General features: G+C 35.0%; 1 protein-coding gene across 1 annotated transcript in view; it reads left to right on the forward strand.

Moving 5' to 3' along the window:
- The window catches only part of LOC132140726 (astrotactin-2-like), a 534,505-nt gene that overhangs the window by 512,244 nt on the left and 4,242 nt on the right, over positions 1-18,019 (forward strand). Inside the window, exon 21 of the mRNA XM_059549640.1 lies at positions 17,789-17,889. Coding sequence (XP_059405623.1) covers positions 17,789-17,889 — 101 coding nt within the window. The remainder of the gene's footprint in view (positions 1-17,788; positions 17,890-18,019) is intronic.

Below are 18,019 nucleotides of genomic sequence, written 5' to 3' on the forward strand. Positions count from 1 at the left end.
GTTACTGTAAATGATAAAATGTAAAGGTAAATGTAAATTTAGGTAGATCTGGGGTGCATAGCAAATGTAATCATCTTCAGCGGCTCAGATGTCGGGAGTAAATAAGTTCATTATTACACTATAACTAGCAAGATTTTTTTAATTTTGCAATGTAATAAATTTGTAGAAATATTACCCGCATTTCTATAATTCCTTCATTTTTATTAACATTGCTATTTTATAAAAATGATAAAACAGAAAAGAGTTCTTAGTATTTCTAACTTGAATGGCCAAAGCAGTCAAAATTAACCATTTGCATTACATGCGTTATATAATTTCAACTTTTGTGACTTTTTCCCATGGTTGAAAATGTGTGTCTGTTGCCCAGCAGTTTTTGTTCTAGTTCTTTTTATATTCTATTGCTAAGCTAAAATTCCCATTCATAAAAATAACTGGGTGGACACCTCCAATTCTGCTGTCACTCAATCTTATTATTATGCTAGTGTAATGATATAGCTGACAAAACTGACATTGAGGAATAAAACAAACAAATTAAGATATTATTAATATTATTATTATTATTATTATTATTATTATTATTATTATTATTATTATTATTATTTTGTGATAGGGATAATGTTTATATTGATTTCTGATACTGTCATAACAGATCTATTTATTAATGGATTTAGATTTAGAAACATTTCCAATAACTTCAGAGTGTTGTAAGGTACAAAAGCAAAAATGTTTTGAAAAAAGATGTAATCGTGTAATCATTTCCAAAATTCACAACATGTTTTATCTACCGAAATATTTGATTTTAGTTCATATCTGTTGACATTTAAACTTTTAAACACAATATTTCACTGCAGTGAAAAACCTTTGCTATCCTGCTTGCGGGACGCAAGCATTCACATACCTTAGGGAGAAGTGTAGTACCTCGTACACAATTATAGGCTATATATATAAAAAAAAAAAAAGATTTTATTTTTAAGGGTGATGACTTCATAAAATATAACGTCAGACATTTAAAGCTTTATTTTAAAATGTCACTGAGCTTCAAATATACAGGTGCATCTCACTAAATTAGAATTTTGTAAAAAAAAAAAAAAGTACATTTATTTCAGTAATTCAACTCAAATTGTGAAACTTAATTAAATAAATTCAATGCACACAGACTGAAGAAGTTTTAGTGTTTGTTTATTTTTAATTGTGATGATTTTGGCTCACATTTAACAAAAACCCACCAATTCGCTATCTCAACAAATTAGAATATGGTGACATGCCAAATAGCTTTAGAATTCCGGTAGATCTGGTCTGTTTGTCACACATGCTTCACAACCAGTCAAACAAAAATTGTCTAATAAGTTTTATTGAAATGCAGCATTGAGAGTAGCTTTTGATAGGGAAGAAGAATCTATGCTTCAAACCAGAGGTCAAGAGCTGTAGTTACAGCCACATACTTTGCAATGCTGTTTGCGAATGTCTATTTTAAAATTTGATTTCAGGAAATGGCGACTCGTTGAAGTATGTTGTTTACAACAGAACTCGCGACCATAGTTAGTTAAGAATGCTTTTGGAAAATGCACTCCTGGTCTTTTATGCACCTTTTGTGACAGAGGTACCAAGATATACACTGTATTTTATCATTCCCTATATCTTTGCATAATAATCTATGAAGACTACTATCTATTTATGACTATTGTCAGAGAGTTTATGAATACTTAAATGAAGTATCTACCTCATTTTGTGGATTTAAAATTCTGAGCTCTACAGATAATAGACAGGCCATAATTTTGTGACCGTAGTAACCGTGATGCATTATAGTGAGGTTAAAACTGTCTATATGCCATTCCACATTTTGTAGTTGTTGAATAGAATTTTAAAAATACAGAACCTGACAGGTAGCCTATCTATATAGAATTGAACCAGCAGGACAACCATGAGTAGTGCATTACATTAATCTGGTCCAATCCATTCATTATACTTACAGATGTTTTGGCAGTTGTCACTTCTGGTGCACAGAACTGGCTTATGTTAATTACATGTTTGTTTGTTTTTTTAAAGGCATAGTGTGACAAAAGTAATACTGAGGATTGATTACAGATCAAAATTATGCAGTCTATGACCTGCAAGGAATCAACACTGTGAGTAATCAGCATAAATGTAATATATTCAGTCTGGATGCTTTGGAAGGACAAATCCTTCCAACACCGACCTAATAGTGTTAAAATCTCTGGAAAGTAAATCGATGTGGTTTGGATGTGGTGGCTAAAGTTTGTTAAGTGTGGTATCAGCCATTGTTATTTCTGTAAGTTGTTATGCAGCTCTTTTTGGAGAGGACCCAGACAGGTAATAAAAAGGTTTTTTTCTTTGTTTAGGCCTCTTGTGACAAGACATGTCAGAACATGGGTTTCTTATGAACAGGATGAACCTCATCAGTGTCAAATTTAATTGTGCCACCTTCTTCCAGAATTTCTCTTGGGGGTTAGGGGTTCAAGAACATTGTGTTCATTTTACTTCTTTCCTAAATGTTGTGTTACTTTCCATCTCATTGCCTCCTTGGACCCTCACCAGGCTTTTTCAGGCCCTTGGGTTACATTTAAAGGGATTGTTTACCCATGAATAAATGTTTGCATGCCCACAGTATATGTTCCCTAATATATACAATGAAGAGCATTACTAATTTAGCTGATTATTGACTTACAAATGAGGTACATGGTCTCCACAGGTTATATGATGGTATTTTTATTTTTATTTTATTTTTTAATTCAAAGGGAAAACAACTTTTCATACTCATGACAGATATTTGTTCCTGTTTAAGCATAAACTCACTTAATTGTATTCAGTTTCTTAAAAAATGTTTAGATATTTGTGTTGGAAAACAAGATAAAGGAAGGTATTCGGTTTTTTAGTGCAATATTTAACACCCTGATGTTATGAATTTAAGACTTTCTGCTCTGATTTAATACCTTTTAAGGCCTTTATTTGCGGAAGGTTGACTTAAAACTTTATGAACTTGCAGAAATCCTGTCTTGATGATGGTGTATAAGGCTGCACTGATGATGTTTTTTTTTATTTGCACAAAGCCAAACCAGCCTTATAAGCAAGCTACTTTTGGTATAGACATCTATGTTTCTGGAAAGATGCTCTCATTTTGGTTTTGGTGTCTCAATAACTCCACCGCACATCTCTGTCCTTCAGTAACACCTCAGTTTACGTAAAGTGTTACGTCTAACTAACGCCAAATTGGGTCATCTGTAACAGTACTGATGATTTTGTGTTGCATTTCTCTGGGTTTTCATACAGTATTTGTAGTATGCAGAGTCATAACTCAACACTTTTTACAAAAGTCATGTTTGCAGGGCTTATTTGGCTATTGCTCAATTGGTCTTTTTGTGCAATTTGAAGTGCATGCAGTTTCTGTTTGATAGTAAGGAGTATCTTGGTATTAAGTCATCACTAAATCAGCCTAACAGAAAGTTAAAACAGGTTATGTTCTAACAATTACTTTAAAATTAACCTGAATGAACAATGTAGCACTGTTGAATAACCGGAGAAAGTTAATGGTGGAACTTTGAGAACAGACCCTAAAAGAACGATCCTTTGAGGGCAGAATAAATCATGGTCGCTGACACAGTGAAGCATGATAAACCTATTATGACCCATAACGCGGCTTGAATTATGAGATTCCTGAATTATGCATATGCTCTCTTAGGTTCAGGGTCCAAATCTCTGTTTAGGTGTAGACTTACTCGATGTAAGGCCAAAACTATTCATAAACTATATCTTTGGTACATCCATCTTCTACCCTTGTCTCCTTAACCACGTTTGATTGCTGTTCTGGTATATTTCACAGTTTGAGGGAACAGTTAAAAACAAACCCTTCAAACAGAGGGAAATATGTGTTATTTTAGCTACTAACACTCTGGAAGGCATCCCATTATGAGACTATGACTAGATCTTTAAATGCTTCCTGGTTTCTTTTTGCTAAATGCTTATACTAAGATTAGCATACCGATGAAGAACACTGTAAACATATTTCCTCCAAAAGTATTTTCTTAAATGTGTTTGTGCTTCAGAAATGCCACATGTTTGGACTCTGGAAACATCCAACAAGATTAAGAACATCAAACATCCCAGATGCATATTTTCAAGTACAAAACAAACTCCTAAATGCCATATGCTCTCTAGTAGTGATAATGCAGAGATTTACTCCGTAAGTGGAAAAGCATTATAGGCTGACTGAAAAGCTTCAACAAAATTGATAATGATATGTAATGTTAAATATTATCGATATATCTGCTCTGAAAATATCAGTCTGATAAGAACAACATTTTACCTGAATTGAGCTGAATAATGACACTAACGTTGCAGCATTGACCCTCATCGAATTGAAACAGCACTGAACTAAATTGAGGCAAACACTGACACTATTGTGTTCTGTAGAGCTGCTTTACATCTGCAATTTAATTTGTTTCATAATTTGAATTTACAACAGTAACACTGTTGTTTTTCTGTTTATTAATGCGAAGCTGTTTTGAAACAATCTGTATTGAATAAAGCACTGTATAAATCAGTGTGACTTCACATGTCAGCATCTGTTCTTCTCCTCAACAAACAAATGCTTCCATCCAGAGACACTTGCAAACACCCTCTGTCTTCAGATCCAATAAAATTCTCAAATTGCTTTTGTTTACTATGTCAAACATCACTATTACTAAATTGCTTAAACGTATAGCTCCTGATTAGGGGTGTGTAATATTTATCGTCTACAATAATATTTAAATTTTTGTTTTAACAATGTGCGAGCTGACAAAATAAAAACATATAGGGTCCAAAAGCATTCACTGCATTATTACCCTAGTGATTATTACCCATATATATATATATATATATATATATATATATATATATATATATGTATATATTAAAATGTATTTAAAAAAAAATTTTTATGCCAATATGGAAGCATATGGGTAGCAATATTCAATTTGGAACGTAATATGCAAAATGACAATGCAATATGTAAAATGGCAAAGCATTTCTGTATTTACATTTACATTTTCCAATACATTTGTTCAACGTTTGGTCCAAAATGAAAATGAAAATTAAATTACATAATTTTAATTTTCCATTTCACACACTAGTTTTAATAAGTAAAATTAATACTAATTTTAACACTTTATAAGTTGCAAAATTAAAATTAAAATGTATTACAGAAATGATTAGATATGTATAACATGTTCAAGCAAAAACTGTGGCAAAATTATCATTCAAGTGCTATTTTTCTTAATTGTATTAACACTCACAGTCAAGACACTTACGATTGCATTTTCATTCAGTGTCCCGCGATGAATGTAGCAAAATTCAATGTGCACATTGAAAATGCATTCCAAGCCGATCACGTCTCCGCCACCCTCCTGCCATGTCAATCACTGCGTGAACAAGGCGGAGCTTGCAGAAGGTCAAGAGACTCAAGATTCGAAAGGATTCAAGTGAGAGAACATGGACAAGACAGTTGGTCCGTGCACGTTTTGGTCATTTCGGTTTATGGCTTCAATATTTCATTTGCACTTGTGGGCGGAGCTGAAATGCTGCTTTCATCTGATTGGTCGAATCGCTCCACCTTCAGCTCGGTCTTTCCATTCTTTCAGGCAGAATAAGAGTCAGTGCGAGTGCGGCACTGTAATGTCTGAAACCACCGCTCACTGTTAATTAGCATAATGTTTGAACCAGAGCTGGGCAAATAATTTGTGCTGCTGCGACCTGCAAATTATTTCTAGGTTGTAGTATTGTATGAATATTGTCCCACTGATAAATACCGTGCAAATAATTCTGTCTCTTTGGATAAAAGTGAAGTGGACATAAAAATAAACAATAGACTGAACAGTTCCATGTCTGTAACATTTACCACTCTCATCTTTTAATTCATAAGGCACTAGGTATGTGTGTGTGACATTAATAAATAATTGTGAAAATTAATATAGTTACATTTCTTATGTATTTCTCTCTTTTTAGTCTTCTTTGTTGGGCTTGATAAAGACAACATATATTTACCATATTTTCCGGACTATAAGTCACACTTCTTTTCATAGTTTGGCTGGTCCTGCGACTTAAAGTCAGGTGCGACTTATCAAAATTAATTTGACATGAACCAAGAGAAATTAACCAAGAGAAAACATTACCGTCTACAGCCGCGAGAGGGCACTCTATGCTTCTCAGTGCTCCTGTAGTCTACCACTGAAAACATAGAGCGCCCTCTCACGGCTGTAGACGGTAATGTTTTCTCTTGGTTCTGAATAAATGCGACTTAGTCCAGTGCGACTTAAATATTTTTTTTTCCTCGTAATGACGTATTTTTGGACTGATGCAACTTATACTTAGGTGCGACTTATAGTCCGAAAAATACGGGTAACGTTATTATTATTATTTATTATGAGAGTAATTGACACAGACTAGAACTTTAATGTTTCACTAAATTCAGCTCAGATCTTCAGACTCATCTGACTAATGTTGCTGTATAACTGGCCAGACTTACCTTCCCAAAAAATCCTATTTAATTTTATTTCATAAATTTAACTATATGAACTAACTAACTACACTTCACTGTTATCCCAGGAGACAGAACTATTTGCACTGTTTTTATCAGTGGGACAATATTTATACAATACTATAACCTAGAAATAATTTAACGGGGTCTCTTGCAAGTCGCAGCACAAATTATGTGCCCAGCTACATCTGTTTCAAATATTATGCTAATTAACAGTGAGCGGTGGTTTCAGACATTACAGTGCCGCACTTGCACTGACTCTTATTCTGCCTGAAAGAATGGAAAGACCGAGCTGAAGGTGGAGCGATTCGACCAATCAGCTGAAAGCAGCGTTTCGGCTCCGCCCACAAGTGCGAATTTAATATTGAAGCCATAAACCGAAATGATCAAAACGTACACGCATAAATATATACCTATGACGTACATGGACCAACTGTCTTGTCCATGTTCTCTCACTTGAATCCTCTTCTTGAGCATTGAGTCTCTTGACCTTCTGCAAGCCCCGCCTTGTTCACGCAGTGATTGACATGGCGCGAGGGGGCGGAGACGTGATCGGCTCGGAATGCATTTTCGGAATGCATTTTTCTTCGTAAGTGTCTTGACTGTGAGTGTAAATGCAATTAAGAAAAATAGCATTTGAATGATAATTTTGCCACAGTTTTTGCTTGAACATGTTATACATATCTAATAATTTCTGTAATACATTTTCATTTTAATTTTGCAAATTATAAAGCGTTAAAATTAGTTTTCATTTTACATATTAAAACTAGTGTATGAAATGGCAAATGAAAATTATGTAATTTAATTTTCATTTTCATTTTGCACCAAACGTTGCACAAATGTATTTGAAAATGTAAATGTAAATACAGAAATGCATTGCCATTTTACATATTGCAATGTCATTTTACATATTACATTCCAAATTGAATATTGCTACCCATATGCTTCCATATGCCAAGTATACTACAAATTGTTTTACATATTTAAGTACTTAATAAAATATCTTGCAGTTTAACTTTTAATATAAACTGGTATGCTTACACTCTGCTAAATTGGAGCAGATAATTTTGTATTTAATGCACTTTAATTGTGCAGAAATAGTGCTAAAGTAGTAATCAATATACGGTGTACTAAGTTATATCCGATTGCTAAAGTGGAACTATTGCAAGTATACTTTAGGTACACTTTAGATGTCTTGCTTTTAAAGACTGATATTATTCAAATATCATACAATCATCATCAACAGAGATATTGAAACATAATTAAGAAATGTGCACTGTGCATAAGTGATATAGCCTATTCCAAACAAAGTTAAAGTCCAAATAAAGGAACGTCAGCTTCATCAACTGCAAATGTAAAAGAGAAAGTTCTGAATTTACATAATCCAAGTGTCAAGCAGGGATTGTCCAGAGCTAATAGTCATGAATAAATGATGTAGCATTAGACTCTTCCTATTAGAACTTTCACTGTCGCTTTCATTTCTAAAAACAAAGTTGAATCAGAAACTTTAGTATGTCTCAGAGCAACACTGTGGTGTTTTGTTCCTGAATTAATCTTTTTATAAATTTATTTATTTAGTTAGTTAGTTAGTTCTTTAGTTATTTATTTACTTACTTTTGCACAAATCATTTGAGTCAGTGTTTCAATGATTCTTTTGTCTTTTCTTAGCCATTTGGAATGAATCATTTGAATGAATGATTCAACGATTCACTCATTAAGACTATACTCGATTCCATGTACTGGCAGTTTTAGTGTCATATTTATTTATCTATGACAGGTCTAAACCAGCCAAAGTACCAGCACAAAAACGCACTCAACGAAATATTAATTATCATAAAAAAAGATTAATTCATTCATTCATTGTCAATCAATCAGTCAGTCAGTCAATATCACACATCCCTACACCGATATGCTAAAAATTCACTTAAAAGCAGAGTTAGGGATATTGAAATACAAGTAATGTGAGGTACATAGTCAGATTACTTTTTTCAAGTAACTATTGAACACATTATTATTATTATTATTATTATTATTATTATTATTATTATTATTATTATTATTATTATTATTATTATTATTATTTATAAGTAAGTAATGCCAGTTACTTAGATTTTTATTAACTGAAAGCTGTACTGTCCCCATGCTGTGAAAAAAACAGAAGTGCATTAAAAGGAATTAAGGTGTGTGCTATGTAAACCTGATGCTTACTGTAGTTCTAGACTAAATGTGAACATGAATTTACTCATCTCACTTAAACAAAAACAGTTTCACTATTCCTTAAATGAATAAAAACAGTTAAATGCAAACTCAACACTGTCTTTCCTGGTGACCTTCCATGATCCAATTCAAACAAATTATTAAGCAAAAAAAAAAAATTATATATATATTTAGTTACACATCATATTTGTGTTTCATTGCTTAAGTAAGAGTGTTGAACTTTCTTCCCCTGTGTCCTATTCTTCTGCAATCCAGAATGGCAGCAGAGCTGAAAGGTTTGTTTTAGCTGTACCCTCTACAGTACAGGCGTGAATTTAGATTTCCTTCAGCCCGAGGCTTATTCATTTCACTTATGGTGTTAAAGGGCTTTTATATTTGCCCAAAAATATATAACTTTCATATTAAAAACAAACAAGCAAGCCCATCCCAGATAACACAACACATTATTTTTCATAAAAAGTAACACTATTAGTTACTTTTTAGGGAGTAACACACTATTGTAATGCATTACTTTTAAAAGTAACTTTCCCCATCAATGCTCAAAATATTAAATAACAATGCCTTGACCACTACTAACAACACAGTCACTGTATACCAAAGCACAAGTACCACATGTTCTTCTCACTTTACATCTCAGTTTATTCTAGAAAACATCAAAATAAAATGGCAATATTTGCTGAAGTCAGTGGAAAACCACTATATGCCTAGCCAGCTGTTAAAGTTCTCAACATTTTCTCAATCAGTGCTAAGATTTGCCACAAAACAACTCATTTAACAGCTAAATGATAGGTGCCAGAAATCAAAACAGCCATGAGCTGTGAGCTGGGGGGCGAAGGGGAATGTGTGTTTTGCCGGCATGTTTTGACATTCCCAGCGATGAGCCAGACCACTTAGTCTTTGTTCTCCTGGGTGATCTTTATCACTGCCAATTGTTTGCAGAGTTCCTCAAACTTGGAGTTGGATTTAAATGACATGTGACATCCAGAGAGAGAAGCAAATATAATAAATATGAAGTATTGCAATGAAAACAGAAAGATGGCATTTGTAATTCTAAAGAGACTAAAAAAATAAAGACTCTTTATTGGCTTCTATGAAATTGTTTAGGAATTCAAAAATCACTGTCAATAGTTTAAAAGATATGCTTAAAAATAGCTCAGAAAATCATACAGCAATGACCAGCATCACCAAAACTATAGCCACTGTATTGCAAAGCGATGTTTTGCACAAGCAAGCTTCTTCTTTAGAAAAAAAATCAAAGTCTCATTCTCTCTGTAATTCTTATGACATCTCAGTTTTCTGGTATGTACTGTTCACTGAAAGGTTCTTTGGGGATTCAAAAATGCTGCTTCTGTGGCATCACTGTGAAAACCTCCTTTTGGAACCTTTATAGGCCTACTTAAGAGAGTAAGAGTGGGAGATAATTTGGAGAATGTAAAGACAAAATGTATGTTTGGCATCTTTGCAACACCTTAAACAACACATAAGCAACTATTCCAGAGTTCCCCATCTAAAGTCCTTAAACCAAACTACAAATTGTCTGATAAAAAAAGCACTCAACTGGGTGACCGCACAACCACATTATTCAAACAATGTGATTGCTCGAGCCAGTGTTGTTCCGATGAGATTGGCAGCGGATGGTGGCCAGCTTGCATTTGGGGTGATGTCTTTTGGTGAGGTTTAGCAAAGGAATGCCACACTTCTTCGATGAATAACAAGATCAGGCAAACTATGCAAGCCATGTATAAACAGACCATATTACAAACAAAACAATCAGCTGGTGGTTATTGAAATATGGATTTCCAAACAAAGGAAGAGTCAAAGTGTCGAAACCGTGCCGTGTAAAGAAACGTCTCCTTGGAAGTGAGGAAAAGACATTTCTGGCATTCATCCATTGTCTTATGGGTAGTCAGAGAGCATATCCATTTCATCGGATTCATCAGATTCATCTGATGGCAGCGCTGCTTGTTTTAAAACAAAGTTGGAATGAAGAAATGTCTGCTCCGACTGGCATTTTGGGGTTGGATGCATGCAATGTTGGTTTACGACTGCACAACAGCATTTCTCATAATAAAGGAATTTAAATAATTCTTCTGAATGTGTTTTCTATTTAATCTGAAACTGGCACACTCCATATAAACTTGGAACTAATCTGCTTAATTCATGGTTAAAGTAAACTTGACGTGCCATACAGCTGTACCAAGATTTAGTGCTATACTGTACAGTTATGAGCGACATTTAACTGCCTTTATTATTTAAGCCATAAAGTGTAAGAGACTACTGTGAATGTAGTCATCTCAAATGGCCATCATTTTTGTTGCAGATTTATCTGGGAATATATAGACAATACTCCATGGTCTTGAGTACTCCCGTTGTTATACAACAAAAATAACACACAGTGAGTGTTTCATGTAATAGCTGTTACTCCATAATATGGCCGAAAGCATGTGGACACCCCTTTCTAATTTATGGGTTTGGGTAATCATGTAATTTCCAGTAAAGACATACAATGGCATTTTACAAAATTGTGTGCTTTCAGCTTTGTGGCAACAGCTTGGGAAGGTTGACAGTAATATTTAAAAATATAGCTGCAAGCAGCAATTAAGGGGCCAAGCATTACAGGAGAAAAATTATCTATGAAATCACTATCAGTGTGACTTAAATGTTTATTACTTTTGAAAAATAGGTGGCGCTGATACCAAATTTGTCTGGTGTGATCAATGTTGGGTTACAATGACAAATATAGCATTTGGTGCCAATATTCCAAAGCATTGCAGAGATACAGCCTGTAATGCAGTTTGGCATCACACTGTCAAATTCATTTTTGCGCTAAACTAAAACACTTTTTTCTATCAGTGTGTAAAACATTTTGCCGCAGTGCACTGAAGATGATCTGAGTTTGAATTGGTGAAAATCTAGTATGAGTTCAAAAAAAGTATTTTTTTTTCATAGAGAGAACGGTGGCATATTTGGTATCTACCTTCTTAGCATGACCCTAGAGTAAGAGTTGCCTCATGATGATAGTTAAAATTAATCAAAATGTGTTAGCATTAGGGCTGTCACGATATTAGATTTTTCATACCATGGTAATTGTGGCCAAAAGAATTCACGACAGTGAATTTGACAATTTGGCCAAATTAATTTTTACTTTGTTTATTAAGTTTTTCTTTTTCCCCATTGAACATAAAGATACTGATAAACACAGGGCAAATGCATTTTTACATCTTCAGGTCACAACTGACCTGAGATTCTGGTTTTCTCTGTCTTCTTTGAAGCTCCCTATGAAATAACAAGAGACAAAATACTGTCAAGTTCAACAGTATTATGGATAAATATTAACATCAAAACTGAAACTTTAACGTTAACTTGCATACCCGTATTTTAATTTCTTTACCCTTTAGTTGCACTGGCACCAATGAAATCATGCAGTTAACGTGCTTCTAATACAGTATTAATGTCCTTCTAGAAAGGCTGAAGATGAGGCATTAAGTACATGGCACTGCGACCAACATAACATTTTAAAGTTTAATGTACCAAAGTGGTCACTCAGTTTTCTAGATTTGTTTTAATCATGTAATAGATCTGAACAAAGAAATCAAGTGCTACGCACATGTATTGGCCATGACTTGATTGCATATACAAATACAAAAATTAGAAGAGTAAAAAAAACTAAAATAATCACCCCTTTATTTAAATATATGAACACAGGAAACCACTGTAAACAGGTTGTCGTTTCCCATTCCATTACTAGTCAAATATTGGCAACTTACTGTTTGAAAATGGTTCTTCTCGCTGCTTCATCTTCTTGATTGACAGGTGTCAGCATTAAGTTACAATACTGCCACCTGGGAGGTCAACGAGGTACTGGCGCTGGAGTAGACTATTTGTGTGTCGTGTCATCATAAGTGTCCCGCTCATTTTAAATATTGTGGTTATCGACAATACTGGTATATTGTCAAACCCTGAATTAACACGATGTCGATATTTCATGATTTGAATATCAAGGTTATCATCAATACCATTATATCATGACACCCCTAATTAGCATTCATTAAGATTTCATTTCTGACAGGTGGGGCTGTTCCAAAACCTTTGAGTACATTTAGAACATGATGCCGGTTAGACATTTTGAGTTTCTTAACGAGTCGCCAATGTGTTCGGAGAATACAGCATTTTATGACTAAGTTAAAAATGTTTGATGCAAAAACGTCTCATTACATGTAAACCATTTCTTTTTTTTTTTCTTTTTTTTTCATTATTAGAGCTTACAGTTCATAAAAGTCAAAAATACAGTATCTCAAAATATCAGAAAAAGGATTTGCAAAACAGAAAGGTTCAAGTTCTTTAAAGTATGTTAATTTGTGCACTCAATACTTGGTCGGGGCTCCTTTAGCACAAATTACAGCATCGGTGAAGTGTGGCATGGAGGCGATTAGCCTGTGGCACTGTTGAGGCACTATTGAGCCTCCAGCTGATTTGTATTGTTGGATCGACTGTTTCTCATCTTTTTCTTGAAGTATACCCATAGATTCCATATGGGGTTCAGGTCAGGCATGTTGACTGGCCAGTCAACCACAGCAATTTCATAGTCCGCAAACCACTTGGAAGTGGTTTTCACACTGTGGGCAGGTGCTAAGTCCTGCTGGAAAGGAAATCAGCATCCCCATAAAGCTTGTGAGCAGATGAAAGCATAGGGTGCTCCAAAATCTCCTGGTAAATGGCTGCAATGACTTTGGACTTGATAAAACACAACAGACCAACACCAGAAGACATCACAGCACCCCAAATCATCACTGACATAGGAAACCTCACACTGGACTTCAAGCAGCTTGGATTCTGTGCCTCTCCAGTCTTCCTCCAAACTCCAGACCTTGATTTCCAAATGAAATGCAAAATTTACTTTTATCTGAAAAAGAGGACCTTGGACCAATGAGCAACAGTCAGGTTATTTTTTCTCCTTAGCCGGGGTAAAAAGTTTCTTATGTTGTTTCTGTTTCAGAAGTGACTTTGTCACTCTTTCTTGAAGACATCTGAGAGTGGTAACTCGTGATGAACATACTTTTGTCCACTCCTTGTGAAGCTCTGAAGTATGAATTGGCTTTGCTTGACAGTATTCTCAAACTTGCGGTAATCCCTGTTGCTTGTGCACTGTTTCCTACCCATTTTCTTCCTTCCATTTAACTTTGCATTTAATATGCTTTGATACAGCACTCTGTGAACAGCCACCCCTTTTAGAAATGACCTTCTGTGACTTACCCTCATTGTGGAGGGTGTCAGTGATTGTCTTCCAGACCATTGCCAACTTAGCAGTCTTCCCCATTATTGTGGTTTCAAAGAACAAGAGATACCTGGAATTTATACTGTAGGGATGGTCATTTAATTAAACTAATATTTTGAGATAGTAAATTTTTTATTTACATTTGAAATGTTTTACTTTACATATAGTGTATCTAGAATATATTAACATTTCACTTAAAAAAAAAAAAAAAAAACTTTTTCACAATATTCTTTTTTTTTAGATGCACCTATATCAGTTTAGTATACACAAAGTACAAATGCAAGTTATTTTTATTAAGCGCATACATATGTAATTGTATTTGTAGTATACATAGCATGAAATAAATGTATTTCAAATACATTTTAGTATATTTATTTTTCACTAGGGACATACCATCAGAATGTAAGTTATTGGTTACTACCCACTAACTAGCTTCACCTCACTGACAATGAATTCTAGATATTTCATGTTATCATTCATCATTCAGCTCTGTCGTCACAAAATAAGATTATTAATACATCTTCAGCAGATTAAAAAAGAAAAATACTTTTCTTCTCATGGTTTACCTACCTGGCTTACATGTGGTGTCAGCCATTTTGACGCTATCCACAAGCTTCACCCACAGTACATATCTCAGTGCCAAAGGGGCGTGAGTGCTGTTAAACCCTTTTTGCACCAATTGGCTTAGTGTGTTCAGTGTTAAGTGTTTTGGTTTCTAATTGATAACTATCAAGAATCCACTTACTGTATGTCCTTTTAGTAGTAGAAAGAGCTCATAAAGAGCTTGTAATATATATATATATATATATATATATATATATATATACATTTTTATTATTATTTTTTTGGCTTCGTTTCCATGCCATACACGTGCACCTAATGAATTAGTGCAATAAAATGACATTTTAATATAAATGTGTGCACTTAATATTAATCTTACATTTTTAACCATGTCTGAGCCAGACAAACTTTGAATCAATCTTTTTTTTTTTTTCAATGTATTATGTTATTATAATTATTATGTACTGAAATCCGCTCAGGTGCAAATAGTATCTGCCACTATTTACACTGAGGGCCGGATTTACTTACAGCTTGCGCCAGCACAAACCATCTTTTGGTTATAAAATAGTACTGTCAGGATTTACTAAAGATGTGCAGTAAAGAATTAGCGCTGAAAAGACATGGACATTTTTTGCTCCTGACTTTACTGGATTTGCATTTGTAGGAGTTTCCCTTTCAGATGCAAAATTTATCGGAATAGAGTATTAAAATTAATCGATTAATGCGATTTACTAAGATTTGCACTATTAAATTTACTGGTATTTGCACCATTATTTAACATACACAAAACAATTTCTTAATGCAGGCGATAATTTGCGCTGCTTTTGGTAGAGTGCACTAGTCATTATGAAAATAATCTGTGCTGCATTTCCCAAAAGCATTGTAAGCTTAAATTGATCGTAGCTCTATTGGTTTCAATGGGTGTAAAATGTACTTAAGCTTACAGTGCTTTTGGGAAACACAGCCTTGGTTGTGTCTGTGTTCTTCTGTGTCTGTGTGCACTTTGTCAGTAAATCACCCACAGAATTTTAAATGAAACTCATCGGCACTTTTATGGAATTGCACTCTAACCCTAATTTACCTTTAAGTAAATCTGGCCCTAAGTGTAAATACTAGCTATGGACTTTTCACACTTGAAATTTCTAACCCTGGGTCATCCTAAACCCGGATAAACGGAATCCTGGATTATCTGTAACCACTTTTCACACTGCTCATACTATACCTTGGGTTAACTTGTAATCCTGGATATTTATTAACAGACGTTTTACACTGTACATCCCTAAACCCTGGGTTAACATTCTTATTTGTATATTTGTGGTGTGACTGTCACTGATTGGACAAACAGAAGGAAACCTGTTTACACGCTTTCCGACTTTTGATATTTCTTACTTTTCTCTCACTGGCTGCTGTTCACACAATGCACGTTTCCTGTTAATGACGTGACATAAGCCTTGTGTAGCCCCTCTCTCCCGGGTCCTCATCGCCACACCTCGTCCTTTCTCCAAGTGGTCCTCGAACCCGGGTCTCCAGCATGTGAGGCCCAGATCTGGGCCGAAACTGCTTGCTGTCTGGGGGGAGGCTAAATGACTGTAGCCACTAGCGTCTGTCGTTAGTGCGTCTCTAGAGATCAGGGGAGTTAGGTTTTACCTGCACAGTAGCTACTCGCTGGCCTCCGTTACACTCGCTCCTCGATTTTTGATTAGCTGTCTGTTGCCAAGCGTCCAGCTGCAACAAGCAAACACTGATCTGTTCCACACTGAACAAATTTAGCACTGCAATACAGGGTTTACACCACAAATGTAGTGCTAACCCTGCTCCGGAGCAGGGTTTCATTACCCTGGGTAGAAAAAGACGCTAACCCTGCTTTCAAATGATAAGTTAGTAAAGTTTCCTTATCCTGGGTTAAAAGTGGTGTTTAGAATGATGATAACCTAGGGTTAGGCACAGTGTGAAAAGTCCATTAGATGCTATTAGGTTTGTGCTCGAGCATCAGACTTTTCACCTGAGACATCTAAACATATTATCATTAATATTTGAGAATTGCTTACTCTTGCTTTGAACACAACCAACTAAACCAACAATATATAAATCTGTTTCTTGCCTTTTAAATCTTAGTCACTGTGGCACTGAAACACTGATGGATCTGATGGATCACTGATATCATAATTTTATGTTGTCTTATTGCCCAGCTCTGAAACTTACTCTATTGAACAGCTCTAAAGCATTAAAGACATAATAGTATGTAAAGCTTGTAAAGCTGTAAAGCTTTTTTGAAACAAGCCTTGGCTTACGCTCTTTGAAATAAAGGTTCTTCATAGTGATGCCTTAGAAGAAACCTTTTTGTCTAAATTTTTCCATAAAGAACCTTTAACATTTGAAGAACCTTCCTGTGTTTTTTTTTTTTTTTTTTGGCAAAAGAAAGTTCTTCAGATTATAAAAATGTAAGAAAGAGATGGTTCTTTATCTGAATGATTCTTTGTGGAACCAAAAACAGTTCATCACTGTAAAGAACCTTTTAAGCACCTTTATTTTTAAGAGTGTACAAATAAATCGATTTGATTTTGACTATTTACACTTAACGCAAAGAAAATATATTTTTTTTCTAGATTTAATGCAAATAGCCTCTGCCTAATAATAATAACTAAACAGAGCCTGTTATACTACATAGACAGTCAAACATAGTACATCATCAATGACCCAAGTGTTCATGCCAGCTGATGGTCAGTTGTTTCTCCCTGTGATTAGCAGTGGAGCCAGGGCTGTTTAGTGTACTTTGTGCTGGGTGGTCTAAGAAAATGCTGAGCAGCAGCTTTAATGTGTTTTGTATTTGCCAAACGGAACTCCGTCATTAGAGGAAGTGGGAGTCCCATTTAAGCTGCTATTAGCTGTAATGGCTGTTTTTTTTTTTTTTATGCACGCAATTTTCCTACCTTAACGGAATCCACTGGAATCCCTGTTCTCCTGCATGCATGTTTTTTGTGGTCTGAGGCTCATAAACAAGAAACTTGTTTAAACTCCAGAAACACTCTTTCAGGGACACCTTTTGGTTTTAATGATTTTGTCGCATGACATCATGTTTATGTTGCCTAAACCCAAAGTTATTTTGTTTTCAGTTACAAAGGAACTTCAAACAGAGACTAGGACACACACTGAATCAGATTTATTTATTTTTTTCCTCATGTCCACCCTTTCCTCCATTCTAGGTTCACTCTGTATGCCGTGGACAGCCGTGGTAGTCGGTCGGATGTGAGTTTTGTGACCGTTCGCACGTCATGTCCGATGGTGGATGACAGCAAAGCAGAAGGTACACTGCCATTCTTCTTCACTCCATTCACACGTGTGAATGAACAGAGTGAGTGGCGCGCCAGTGAAATGACATCTTCACACCCATCTGATGTGGCAGCTCTTCATGTCCTGCCTGTTTACGATTACGT

This window comes from Carassius carassius, chromosome 5, assembly GCF_963082965.1.
Source record: "Carassius carassius chromosome 5, fCarCar2.1, whole genome shotgun sequence".
Taxonomy (NCBI): domain Eukaryota; kingdom Metazoa; phylum Chordata; class Actinopteri; order Cypriniformes; family Cyprinidae; genus Carassius; species Carassius carassius.